This window comes from Choristoneura fumiferana, chromosome 30, assembly GCF_025370935.1.
Source record: "Choristoneura fumiferana chromosome 30, NRCan_CFum_1, whole genome shotgun sequence".
NCBI classification, from domain to species: domain Eukaryota; kingdom Metazoa; phylum Arthropoda; class Insecta; order Lepidoptera; family Tortricidae; genus Choristoneura; species Choristoneura fumiferana.
Genome location: NC_133501.1, coordinates 4,853,587 through 4,868,153, shown reverse-complemented (window position 1 = coordinate 4,868,153; position 14,567 = coordinate 4,853,587). Strand labels below are relative to the sequence as shown.

The following is a 14,567-nucleotide window of genomic DNA, read 5'->3' as shown; positions in this document are numbered from 1 at the left end:
TTGGATTTCGAAGGCAAGTTCACGTCTGCCGCCCCCAAAGTTAGCTCACACGCACTCATGTCATGCTCTGAAAGCAGAGCGGTACCGAGGACACGGTATTGCTTCCGTTCCCATAAGCTCTATGGGATCGTCTTGGGAACTTCGACGTCGCGAGCCTGTGACTAGAATTTAAACTAAAAATATTTATTTATTATTTATTTATTTATTTATTTATTTCTAATAAACATTACATCTAAAAATAAAATAAAAGACATCTATAAAAGTTTAAAATCCATAAGCTTAACAATATACAGCCTTAAACATAACAAGGGGATGTATAAAGTCCCTGAGTTAATAATAAAATTATTATACAGCAAGGGGATGTATAAAGTCCCTATGTTAATAATAAAATTCCTAATCTAAATAATTCAGAGATGTATATAGTCTCTAAATGTCAAAGTAAACTAATTAAATTAATTAAATTATACAATCTTCAGAGGTGTAAAAAGCCTCCAAGGTCAAAAACTAATAATAATTATTAAAATAAAGAAATGGAGATGTATAAGGTCTCCAAATGTCAAACTAATAAATATTATAAATTAAATTCTGCAACGCGGACAACGGCAACAGAACCAGAAACTAGACACGAAATGCGCCGGGACACTGCCAAGTCACACTTCACAACACTATACAATACAAATACACCGACATAAACACACACACACACACACACACACACACACACACACACACACACACACAAACACGAGTACATCACATCACACATTCAACATCCCAATTTTTCATCGGCTTTCAGTTTTGGCCATGTCGCATCATCACATAAGTACTCCTCAACTTTATAGTAAGCTTTCTTCAGGAGTGCACTCTTTATGTATTCTTTAAAGAGTTGTGTGGCAATTTCCATGCTTCTACAGGAACTTTATTGTAAAATCTCACGCAGTTTTCCACAAAAGATTTGCTTACTTTCCGTAGACGGAATTTAGGAACTGCAAGCTTGTGCACCTACCATGCAGCTACTTTCCGGCTTCAGCATCAGATCAGTTCGAAAGAATCATTAACTTAAAGCTTCTTCTTAGTCGCTTATCTAGGTTTATTAAACATGATCGTTTATAGACGCGCGAGCATTACTTAGCTTTGACGAGTTCCATTGGCCATCTATGGTCTTCTTCATCAGGTCCAGTTTACCAAATGATACTTTCTGAATGTAAATGCTTATCTTAATGCTAAAAATGCCAAAATCGCCATAGGTGTGCCTATAAACTTTGAGGTTTGCCCTCAATTTTCCTAGGATCCCATCATCAGACCTTGACTTGGTGACAATGGGACCACCTCAGAAGAGTATTCTTTTGAATAAAAAAAGAATTTTGAAAATCGGTCCACAATTGACTGAGTAATCGGTGAACGTACATAAAAAAAAATACAAACATTGGAACATAGAACCTCCTCCTTAAAAAACAGAGGCAGTAATTCTATGGCGGTATTATCCGGGCCGGTAAAGTGTCAATTTAACTACCTACACTGCGATCACTCTTGCTTGATTGACTTTGACTTGACTTTTCTCGTTTATTGTCACAGAGTACCAAAGACTACTAGAGTACATTTTATATTATTGTATTGTAGCCTTCATTCTATTGACTGCATTTTAAGTTAATCGTACAGCTTGATTAAATAAGTCAAATCACGTCTGCCATCAAAAAATCATAATTTCATCATGTCACTGTTTCATAACGCTCGTGAAATTAATAGAGTTAATCCCAGAAAGCGTAAAGTCCAAGAAAACATAATAGTGCAGGAAAGTTACTCTTGTGATTTGTGTAACGACGAATACGACAGTGAAACGGACTTACATGTACACAGGACGGTGAAACATAAGTTTGCGATGGAAAAAATGCTGATTAAGGACAATGTTTGTAAGGTACAATCTTAATTATAATTATTTAGCCATATTATTGCCTAGTCGTAGCGCAACCTATACATAGGGTTGCCATCCATCCCGTATATACGGGACTGTCACCATAATTGATCATCCCGTCCCGTATTTGTCCCGTATTTCGACAAAATGGAGCGGGCGCGCGGCCTTACATACTAAGTAGTAATTTGAAGTTCAAAACTAAATTTGTAATAAAAATGTTGATTTAATAATTGTTTTTTTTGTATTTAATATCTATTTTATAATTTTGATAGCAACTAGGGCTGCGATCAGAGGATATCTGTTAGGAAACACATTGTTTGCCTCTTTTGCTACTTATGGTATAGTTGTAAAGCCGCGTATCTCTTATCTATCAGCGTTGCAGCGATGTTATTTTACGAGTTTTGAGCATCGAAAGAGAAATTGTCCCGTATTGGTTCCTAGAAGTTATGGCAACCCTACCTATAAGACTTATAGTATAGGTACTCCACTTGTGCCCGGCGTAACTTCCATCAATGACTCGAGTTGACATAGTAGATATCATCCCAGCCTAAGTATCTGCTTTCAGGGTATGTTCCGGACACATCCCAACAAACAAATTCTTATACATGATGAGAGTTAAACCATCACCTCTGTGTGAGATTTGCTGGAAGGTAGATGACTTGTCCCATTTGTTTTTGGAATGTGCTTGGAACTTGAGAAAGGTACTTGGGGGTTTGAGCCCCATGCACAATGGCCAGGTCAATTGTTGGCTCTCTGAGCCAACATCTGACAAAGCCATTTGCATTTACCAATTTTTTAATATGCCCCTTGCGTAGGAAAAATGAGCGAGCACCCATGAGGCTGACATGATCACCTGGAGTGTTCAAAGCCTCAAAAAAAAGAGAAAAAAAAAAATCCCAGCCTATATACGTCCCACTCCTGGACACAGGCTTCCTCTTAATGTAGCAGGTATAAGGTTGGAAAAAATTGTTGGGCCTTAGAGAAAACTGCCTTATCCATTAGTCAGCTCATTTTACTTAAAATAAACATTCTTTTATGTATTATGGCATCCTACCTACATTTAAAAGACATTAATAAAAAACTGTTTTGCGGTCAAAAAATGATTAAGCCTGTAGCAAATTTTATCATTGGGCCCTTGATTTGCTTCAAGTTTATACTATAAGTAAAATATATCAAAATCTTTATAGAAGTATTTACAATAATAAGTTAGTCACTCAGCGTGTCCTAAAAAAAAATTACTCAGCGGCCCACCCTTCATACAAAATTACCGATTCTGCATACATTTGAGGGCCAGATTTTTTGCCGCTCAGTATATTATAGTCGATCATTTTGAAACCATCTCTTTCTTTGGCGGTGGTTTGTGTTGGTTTTGTGGTGACAGTATTATATTTTACTTATATTGATTTAGAAAAAAAAACATGCTGCTATTTAAATTAACGTTTTTTACGATCAGAAAGCATTGGTCCGCGGGGCCCCTAAACGCGCGGGGCCCGTAGCATTTGCTGCTCTTGCTACGTGGCTAATCCGCCAGTGTTTACAGTTTGTTCAAGTGCTGCATTCTGATGGCAGAAAATTGCAGTAATATTCCCTATTGAAATGTGGTGCTTAACCTCTTTTGTTTCACTAAAAAAAGCTTTTATTTCCAGACATGTATAACAAAGCATGATAGCTACGAGCACCTTGTAAAGCACATCAAGTCAGTTCATCTGCACAGCTCCGAAGATGCAGAATATGTTGAACGTGAAATCTTCATCTGCGACATCTGCCATTTAATCTATTTTAACAAGCAAACGTTGTGCGTACACATACTATATTGTCATAACAAGGAAAGAATAGACAATACAACTGCAGACTGTCCAAAATGTAACAGGATTATACATGTCAAAAATGCCTGGTACCATTTCCAGCGTCATTTGATACAGAGTGTTGGTTGCTGTCCAATTTGTCTCAAAAAATGCAAGAACCAGAGACAATTGATTCATCATGTACAAAATCATCAGAGTTTTTTTAAATGCAACATATGCCAGTATGATGCCAGCAACAAAAAACAATTTGACAGTCATATGAAATCGCATAATAACGTTATCTATGACAGAAGTAAGGAAGACAATGTCAAGTGTTGTTTCTATCCTCAAATTATTACGAGGAAGAGTTATTTTAGTGCTGGCCTATGGGGTTATAGGTTACATGGTTTGCAGATATGTGTGTTGTGCCGAGCTATATGCAAGCCTGAGGCGGCAAACGACCATATATCGCGTTGTCATGCCATCCCGCCAGCGCCTGCGGTGAAGAAGGCATATATTTGTCTATGCGGTGAGAATTTCTTCAATAATATATTATTAAGACATCATGTTTTTAAAATGAATAGTGATGATCATAAAGCTTGTGATAAATAAATAGTTTATTTTCATTTTGTTGAAGTTTTTATCACTCCAGGTGAAGATTGAGGATTAATCGAATAGAATCTAATCAAATCTGGGCCTGTAATATTATTTACAGAAAATTACTAACAAGTAAGTAAAATAAAATATGGTGAAAATTCACAGTATTTCTTAGGAAAGGTATAGGTAGTGCCACGAGAGTTGAAGTCATGCACACAAGAACATGTTGTGTAAAGACAGCAGGATTTGACATTTACTTATTCATTTCATTCTTCTCCTTTTGTGCAGTTAGTTCATTTTGTACCTGTGTCATTCACTTCTACTCTCGTCAAACTATCTATATCGACGAACGAGCGTTACATATCGACGATCGAATGGTACGTACAGACGATCGATACGTACCGACGATTCAGCGTTCCATATTAACGATCAAACTTTACGTATCGACGATCGAACTTCACGTACCGACGATTGAGCGTTTTTTTTTAACCCCCGACGCAAAAAGATGGGTGTTATAAGTTTGACCGCTATGTGTATCTGTGTGGCTGTCTGTGGCACCGTAGCTCTTAAACGGATGGACCGATTTTTTTTAATTGAAAGCAGTTTTTCTAGCGATGTTTTATCAAAATCAGTTCAGCCGTTTTTGAGATGAAGTGACAAAGTCGGGGGTTTCGAACTTTTTGTTGGTTAGGACATTTATCTAATACTTATTTTAACGAGGCTTCAGTACAGTCACCAGCACCAATATCTGACACAACAAGCGTGCATAAATATCTGATACGACTCTATTTCTAGGGCCGGAAGGACGTGTCAGATATTTTTGCACGCTCCGCTGTGGCAGATATTAATGCTGGTGACTGTACACCAAATGTGACTATGTCAGCCTCATGGAGAGCCTCAGTTATATACACACTACAGATAATACGCTCTCCCTTGAACTGAAACCACGTCTCTGGATGCAAAGGCCTGTCTAATGAATCTGTAAATCAGCATCGCTTCTTCTGAAAGCGGTCAACTTAGAATTACATTTACACATAGCCCACAAGCCCATACCATCCAAATACCTGTTTCTGATGTTCCTGGTGTTATATAACAATACGTCGAATAAATAAACCGCTATATTTAGTTGTTCTGTCTCATGAATAGTCGACGAAATGCATTTTTAAGCAAATGATAATCCTTTTACTGTTGTTATAATATCTAATGAATAGTCGATGAAGTGAAATTACTCCAAGAAAAACTATTAGGATTGAATATTCTATGAAATGAAATTCGAAAAATAGTTTGTCGACATTTCAAGGGCCACCCGAGAAATTGAGCGTTAGATGTTGACAATCTAAGGCCCCTGTTATACATGCTCGTTAGTGTGAACAGGACATGCTACTATCGAGCATGCTTTTTATGCTGGTTGATGCGGGGGTGGAAGGGGGAAAGGTAATAATAATAAGCAAGCACAAAGTACAGATAGTTCAGAAGTCAATCTCCTGTATGTACTTCACTTTTCGTAACTACGCTCGGCGGTCGCTCTAAGGTTGTCAACTATGGCTTATGCACCAAAAAACTATCGTGGTAGTGGCACTCTTATCTAGTTGTTTGATTTATTGTTGAGAATGAAACGGGAAGAATGGAAATATAAATTTAATAACTAAAATATTTTAAGTTCAATGTCATTGTTATATTATAAATTTGTCACAGAAATTATCTTGCGACGATTTCGTTATTGGCGAAATTCACGATTATTTAATTTAAACAACCGTCCACTTCACAGATATAATAACTTTTTTTTGTTGCTCCATTATTGCACAAAAAAGTTCACAGACGCGTGTCTCAAGTGGATGGCACTCGCGCTCGCACTGGTCCCAACCGGTCCGAGATACCGTGTCCGTGAGCAGTGTCTATGTGTGCGTTGCTCGAGCGCACTTGTATGGAGATTGACTTCTGAACTATCTGTGTTTTGTGAAGCAAGTGTGAACGCGTTTGCTTGAGCATGCTAGTATAGGCAGTGCTACGAGAGTAGCAAGCAAGCTCCACTGTGGCAGATATTAATTCAGGTGATTGTGTGTGTATCGAATGTTTGATGAATACTTACACTAGAGCTACAGGTCTAATGGATTAGGCAAGCGCAGCCGCGGTTAAAAGCTAAGAAATAAAACTTCAAAAGTTAAGAAATGTTAATATTTTATTCTGTAGGTAGTTAAGGAATTTCGGGAAACCGGGCTATTGCAGGTTGCATTGTATGAAGTCATCATTCCTTTGAATGGGTATCTGGAAAAAAAAGTTAAAACTATAGACTATCTTAGTGATGTAATGCTTTATTATTATTAAATAAGATAAGTCGACGTTCTATACCGTACCTGAGAAGCATAACACTGCCAAGCATAGTAAAATAGAACAAGTATGCACACTCCGACCCTTTAGGAGACTTAACTGCCTTCTCCGGCGCGGACGCTCAGGGTTGTCAATGTCTATTTTAGATTAATTAATTACCTACCGGCAAATAATTTTAGTATGAAAGTTAACTTAAAATTGTCTGATATTTGTGTCTAGAGAAACAAGATTATTTGCCGCTCTATTATTATTATCAAACTAAATTTAATAATATTATTTATAAATTCGTCGAACGAGTGTGTACATACTACTCATGTTTCCTACACATAATACGATAACTATATTGTTTATAGGTAGGTATCTATTATTTTTATGTGTCCTTGCACGAAACTATTACACTACACTTATATACTACTAATTTACAACTATACCTAATACAAAAAATACCTAAGTACGAGTACGCGAACGTAAAAGGTGATCATCTTGCGAAGCGAGCGCAAGACGAGCGAGCTAAAATCGAAACGTGCGGCACAGACACAGACGGCAGCACAGCCTTGACTAAAGAAAACTTAATCCTCCTTAAATTATCAGTGTGTGCGTGCGTGCGTGCCGGCGCCGACCGACGCGCACACATTTAAGCCGCGCGATGTAATTTTTTTCGTATATGCTGCAAGTGCCACTTTAAACGCCGCCATAGAAATAAATTAAAATTCCCTACAACCTATCTCAAAATTCATTCACACGGTACTTACGCCATGTCTGTAAAAGTATATAATAAATTACCTACCCAAATAAAATCAGAAACAAAAGTTTTTTTTAAGACTATTAAAAGATTTTTTAACTAGAAAGTGTTACTACACTATAACGAATATTTAGAAGAATAAGAAAAAATAGTTATATCTGTTATTACTCTTATTATATAATTAAAGATGATCTCATTGCACTATACTTACCACATAAGTTCTAAGTTTTTGTTATAACTAGATTAAAGTATAGTTTATTTAGATACTTTACGCAACCCTTATTATAAGCCTTTGGTAATATGTAAACCTCTTCTTAAAAATTACAAGTGGTAGGTAAACATAGCATTTGTTATAGTTAATTAATGTAATTAATTTCAAAATTGATACGCCCCAACAGGGCATCATTTTTTATATTCTTTATAAGTTATAGGCCCTTTAGGTCCTGCGTCCCTACCCTAACGCCGCTACTGCCGAAGCTACTGGAGGTCTATGGGGAGGCCTATGTCCAGCAGTGGACGTCCCACAGCTGGTATGATGATGATGATGACCATTTCATGGATCTATGGATTATGTCCGAATTAAATTGTTTGTTATTATTATTATTATTTCAAACGTAATAGCTTACTTCCGCCATTGTAAGGCAGCTATTGTTGATGTTCATTGCCGTCGCCGTGATTGTCTGAAAAAAAAACAAGGTTTTGCATACAGCGTGTATTTTTGATACTACCTACCTCAAACTGTAACCCGACGAAAATTTAAGTGCTGTTTATTGTGCCCAATCAAAATTTTACGAGTGCATACGCCGTAAAGGTTTTCGCGAGGTTTCATACTAGGTATTTAGATAATTTAATACCGGCCGTTTTTCTATCAGTTTGAGTTCCTTTGCCCTTAGTGTAAGTTTTCGTTACAAAATACGACTCGATCGCGTTCGCGTTAAAATCTCAATTCGTATGGAAACACGAACATCGCAAACGTTCCGCTAGAGGCGCTGTTTGTCTTTGCATACAAATTGAGATTTTAACGTGTATAGCGCAACTGACAAGTAAAAATTACGGGTGTAGAGTTAGAAATCAAGTAGAATTACTGAGTAAGCTAAACACATGAATATTTTTTTTAAATAATGAAGGATTTTGAATTCGAAAGAATATTTTTGGGGTGTCTGTTAGAGGTTTTCAGTTAAGTATTAAATTAACACCTTGTACTTTTTTTTTTTTAAACTCGAAATTTTTATATAAAAAAATGCTTACCTCCCATGTTATTGTTCCCTCCAATTACATCCTTAAGGACCGTCGGTACCGCTGAAAGGTAAATTATAGTTTAAATATACATACTATTACATTATAATTTATTAGTGTTAGTAATTATAAGGGATCGGGGTAAAACTCACAGATTTACAAGTTTGATTAGAATTGGGTACATTCATGGGTAAAAAAAAAATATGCCTACTAGCTGTTGCTTGCGCGCTGTATTCGTTTATCGCTATCCCGCGGGAACGCTATAATTTTCCGGGACGAAAACTATCCTATGCGCTTCTCCGGGACTCGAACTATCTGTATACCGACCGAATTTCACCTAAATCGGTTCAGCGGTTTAGACGTGTGAGGGTAACAAACAAACAGACTTACAAACTGGCATTTCTAATATTAGTGAGATTTAGTTTGTCAGTTAGAATCATAAAATATTGGACACGTAAGTAATTTTTCACCTCAGCACCTCAAACAGGCAGGTTTTGCTATGAGAAATCAGTGAGCAAAATCGCATTTTGCTCACTCCGTGAGACAAAGTAACTTTTTAATTATTTTTTTTAAATGCTGAGTACAGTGTTGGGTCTACTCACTGAATTCCAAATATTTGAACTTTATTTTGATCTGTTATTTCACTTCAACTCGAAAAAAGCAAGAGATAGGATCAAATTTGTCGATTACAAACTTAAATTAAATTTTTGGTATTAAAAATATATCGAAATATTTCCAAAATGCAAATTTTCCCGATCTTTTAATAAAGTATGCAACCTCGTTGCACGAAAGCCGCTTCTCTTGTTTTTTTTTATAAAAGAATTCCGTATACTGCCTCTACAGTATAATTATTATTTGTTAAATGAATGATTTTTTAACAAATCTATTTATGTTTATGTATATAGAAATCTTAATAAAAATCATATTTAAAGGTTTAATTGTTCAACCTTTTCAATTACCCCGAGATGAGGCTTTTTGCAGTATTAAAAAATAAGTGTGACATTAGTACAAGAAGTTAAGATTGCATGTTATGAGTATGCGATTTGTATTGTAGCTACTGGACTCTTTTTATGGTTTTAAATGTAATTTTTATATTTGATAATAATCGGATTCTATTTTAAAAAAATGTGTTTGTTTTGTAAACAGGTAGGTATATGTGGTTTTATTCTTATGTTACATTTAAATTATGTTCTCGCTGCTGAGGTGAAAAATTGTATGTGTCACACGAGACCAAAGTTTTTTTGCATCTCGTGTATTTCAATCCCTTGCTGATCTCAGGATTCTAACCTAGAATCACTCGCTAACGCTCGTGATTCAATTATAGAATCCTTCGCTTACTCGGGATTCAAAATCAACACTCGCAACAAAAAACAACTTTGCTCTCTTTTTGCACAAATAACTATTTCTTTTGTCAAGCAAACGAGAAATGACGATGATGCGAAGCGTCTGCAAAGTTCGGGTGTTAGGGGTCTGTGTCATCGCTCCTCAGTATTTAATAGTGTGTACCTAGTGTGTACACATCTATAGGGAATATTACGCAAAGCTCTGCGCAGGGGGGCGACACTAGAGCAAACCCGCCAAGCCAAAGATTTCAAGGATCCAAGTAGCACTTCTCTTGTATAATGCATTTGTTAGCTCCCATTGAGTGGGAGTGCAGCAACTCCGAACAGATAAGACGCGTCCACGCAGAGCGAGATACGTAGCCAGTTTAACTTGACCTCTCTACGGCTTTCATAGTTACCTGTAGTGGCTAGCGTCGCTGGACGCCCTCGCTTACCAACCAGTGAATAAGACCCATTGCTTACGGCCAAAGTATACAAACGGCGGGTCTCGCACTACTGGTTATCTCCAAGCGTTACGATACCCACTTTACAATACAATACAATACAAATATTCTTTATTGCACACCATAAAGCAGTACAAAAAACTTATAATATAAACACTTAGATTCAGGGTAGACAATAGGCGGTCTTATCGCTCAAAAGCGATCTCTTCCAGACAACCATTTAGGTACAAGAAATTGTGTTACAAAAATAGGTGGCGGAAACAGAAACAGAAAATAAAAACGAACAAAAAATCAATAATAATAAAATAAATACAAATGATACAACTATATAAATACATACATGCAATACTTATACAATACATAAACTACTAACAAAATAGCAATATAAATTGTCAATAAGGCCGTAACTATTGGGAGAAAAAGGATAAGAAATTAGGAAGGAAATAAAATAGATAAACACAGAAAGACTGAGGACAGAGCTAAGAAGGGAGTGTCAAGAAGTGAGCCTTGACGAGATTTTTGAAAATAGGAAGAGATTTAGCTTTCCTCACATCTAGGGGAAGAGAGTTCCATAGAAGGATTGAAGTGCTAGTGAAGGAGTTATGATAGAACTTAGAGGAAGAAATTGGAACAGTGAGAAGTAAATTTTGGGAAGACCGAATGGAAGACAGGAACTTAAAACGTTGTTTACTTATCGTTATAAAAATAGTGAACGAATTTGTATATAAAACAATGTCTAAAATCTGCGCGGCGTGCTGCAAGACGATCCCACCTTCACAACGAGTGCAGTGTACCAAATTTGTTAGCCGCTACGATACGCTAACAGTTAGCGTATACCATCATATTTGTGTAAATGTGCAGGAGCCGAAGAAGTTAAGTGATAGTTTTAAAGACGACTGGGCATGTCCCACCTGCCTAAGTAAATTGCCAAAAAAAGGCAATTCGAACACCCCAATGCGCGCGCCCGTCGCGTCCGGCGAATCGAGTGCTAATACACATTAAAATGTCACGCTACGTGCACAGAATCGGAAAACCACTCCGGAGCTGGTAGGTCAGGGCGCGGGTCTGGCAGTGAATATGGACTCTGATACACTTTCCCTACTGGCTGCGGAGATAAAACTAATCCGCCAAGACATGAGCAAAATAAACGAGCACCTGTAAACCCTCACTACCTCATACACACAAAGTAACGCGCGCCTTGGTGAGCTAGAAAATCGTTTATCACTCGAATTCGTGTGCTGGAAGACCGTGAAATAGAAAACGAGCATCTTCGCCAACAAGAAGTTCACCTCGAGATGGAACTAAACACTCAAGCCCAGGTCAGATTTAGTAATGAGATGGAAATTGCGGGAGTAAATGAATTGCCGAACGAAAACAAAACACACATTGTTCTCACTGCAGCTCTGAAGATGGGCATGACTTTGTCAGAGACAGACCTGGAAGTCAGAGAAGTCAGAGATCAAATATTGTTATATAAAGTACTTAATAATTTAATCGAATCAACCGATCTCCTTGGCAAGATCTCATAGAGGTGTCCTAGCTTCCGTACTCGATCCTCGAACTTGTTCGCTACGCAACCTTGTCGTACTAATTATGCCAGAAATTAATTCCTAGTGAGAGTGTGTTCCAACAATAATAAGAAGTTTCGGTGTGCTGATGTGTTTCATATGGAAATGAGAGAGTTTATGTCTGCAATTAAAAATAATAATAATAATAATAATTAAAGTTCCTGTATCCTTCAGTGTTAAAATATATTTTTCACACCTCTCCTTCAGAAAAGTAACTTTTCCTCCCTGACGAGAGGGAGCAAAGTGCAACTTTTCTCTTCAAGGCTTTTCTAAGTGTTTTATTGCAAATGCCATTTTTTGAAGTTGATAATTGTAAAGCCACGCCATTTTCTATGCTGGTTGTTCTTAAATAATATTAAGAATTATTTTTTTCAAGTTTATTAATGCTCGGTTTGAAAAGTTGTATGAGCCACTCGGGAGCAAAATTATTTTCATCTTGGGCGCTAACACTTGAATCCCTCATTACGCTTAGGATCCTACTTAAGAATCCCTCGCTACGCTCAGGATTCTATTGTAGAATCCTTCGCTACATTCTGGATTCAATTTACGCCCTCGCCGTAAATACACCATTTTGCTCCCTTGTGACACAAATAACTATTTCACCTCAGCACCTCAAACAGGCAGGTTTTGCTATGAGAAATCAGTGAGCAAAATCGCATTTTGCTCACTCCGTGAGACAAAGTAACTTTTTAATTTTTTTTAAATGCTGAGTACAGGATTGGGTCTACTCACTGAATTCCAAATATTTGAACTTCACTTTGATCTGTCACTTTCACTTCAACACGAAAAAAGCGAGAGATAGGAATCAAATGTGTTGATTACAATCTTAAATTAAATTAATGGTATTAAAAATATATCGATACCTAAAAACTTACATGACAACGAAATATTTTCAAAATGTAAATTTTCCCGATCTTTTAAATAAAGTATGCAACCTCGTTGCACGAAAGCCGCTTCTCTTGTTTTTTTTTTTTATAAAAGAATTCCGTATACTGCCTCTACAGATGGAATAAAATGAATTTGTAGCAAATCTATTTATGTTTATGTCATAGAAATCTAAATCTTAATAAAATCATATTTAAAGGTTTAATAACATTTATAATAAATAATACGTTTATTGTTCAACCTTTTTATTGACCCAAAGATGAGGCTTTTTGTGGTATTAAAAAATAAGTATGACATATTTTACAAGAAGTTCTAGGTTCAAATTACAATGCATGTTATGAGTACCTATGTGATTTGTATTGTTCTTAACTTTCTGGGGACTTTTTAAAGATGTAATCGCAACTGTACGTATCATTTTTGAGTAAGGGTTTTAAATGTGATTAGTATATTTGTTTCTTAATACTCGGACTATATTTAAAAAATTGTGGTTGTGTGGAGGTTTGCAGTTTAGGATGCTAACCTAGAATCATGAGATCAGCGAGGGATTTTAAACACACGAGATGCAAAAAAACTTCGGTCTCGTGTGACACATACAACTTATCACCTGAGCAGCGAGAACATTTAAATTAAAGGTTAAAACAAAACCACATATATTTAGAAGACAAAAAATATCAAAAACTTTAAAATATAATTCGACTGTTTAGAAATAAATATAGTACCTACTTACTTAATCTTTTTTTCAAACTTTTTCTCGAAAATGATTCATACAGTCGTCATCACATCTTTAAAAAGTCACTTGAGAATGCCAGACAACGATCAAAAGTCTCCGGTAAGTAGACAGGTTTTGAATATGCAACGAAAAAGTATCCAGTATACAAATAAACCTTTAAATATGATTTTATTAGGATTTCTTTTGTTTGAAACATGAATATAAATAGATTACTTTCAAATTCATTCAATTTGACAAATATTTGATCCAACTTTAAAAGATGGCAGTATACGGAACGAATTTAAAAAAAAAACAAAAGCAGCGACTTTCGTAAAACGAGGTTGCATACTTTATTAAAAGAGTGGAAAAATTGTAACATTTCGGAAATATTTCGCTGTCATATAATTCACTGTTTTTTAAAAAATTTACCTCGTGTTAATGTTCTTTAATTTGTCCTTATTATAATTAATTCATTTTTGACATATTTTTAATGCTAAAGCTCAACACATTTTTTATTAGGTTGGTATAATGCTTCTTGCTTAGTTAAAAAATTGAAAAAAACTAAGAAAAAAGTAAAATTGAGCGGGATATTCGTTCATTTATGCTCGTTTTGTTTGCTAATTTAACTTTGTAGTTTTTAGTTTATATTTGAGAAGAGCACCGTACAAGCTTCGAGCAATAAGTGCTATACTAAATAATCCCTCTAATAATGCTCTATATACCTACTTAATATAACAGACGTTTTGTAATTTTGCGGTTATATGTATATCCGAACGTTTGTTTGTTTCTTTTTAGGGCTACAGAATTTGAAAATCGAACTTAGTATCGATTTGATCCTAACTCTCGCTTTTTTCATATTGAAGTGAAAGTGACAGATCAAAGTCAAGTTCAAATATTTGGCATTCAGTGAGTGGACCCAGCACTGTCCTCAGCATTTAAAAACAATAATTAAAAAGCTACTTTGTCTCACAGAGTGTGCAAAATGCGATTTTGCTCACTGATTTATCATAGCAAAATCTG

General features: G+C 36.0%; 1 protein-coding gene across 1 annotated transcript; it reads left to right on the top strand.

Moving 5' to 3' along the window:
* The first annotated feature begins 1,480 nt into the window (after positions 1 to 1,480).
* Positions 1,481 to 4,322, top strand: LOC141444540 (uncharacterized). Its single transcript, XM_074110105.1, has 2 exons — positions 1,481 to 1,915; positions 3,559 to 4,322. The coding sequence occupies exons 1-2, from the start codon at positions 1,712 to 1,714 to the stop codon at positions 4,306 to 4,308; spliced, it is 954 nt and encodes a 317-aa protein (XP_073966206.1). The 5' UTR covers positions 1,481 to 1,711; the 3' UTR covers positions 4,309 to 4,322.
* The last annotated feature ends 10,245 nt before the right edge of the window (positions 4,323 to 14,567 follow it).

Coding starts and splice junctions, on each gene's coding strand:
- LOC141444540 (XM_074110105.1), top strand. CDS start 1,712: ATGTCACTGTTTCATAACGCTCGTGAAATTAATAGAGTTAATCCCAGA. Junction 1,916..3,558: donor TTAAGGACAATGTTTGTAAG/GTACAATCTTAA, acceptor TTTTATTTCCAG/ACATGTATAACAAAGCATGA.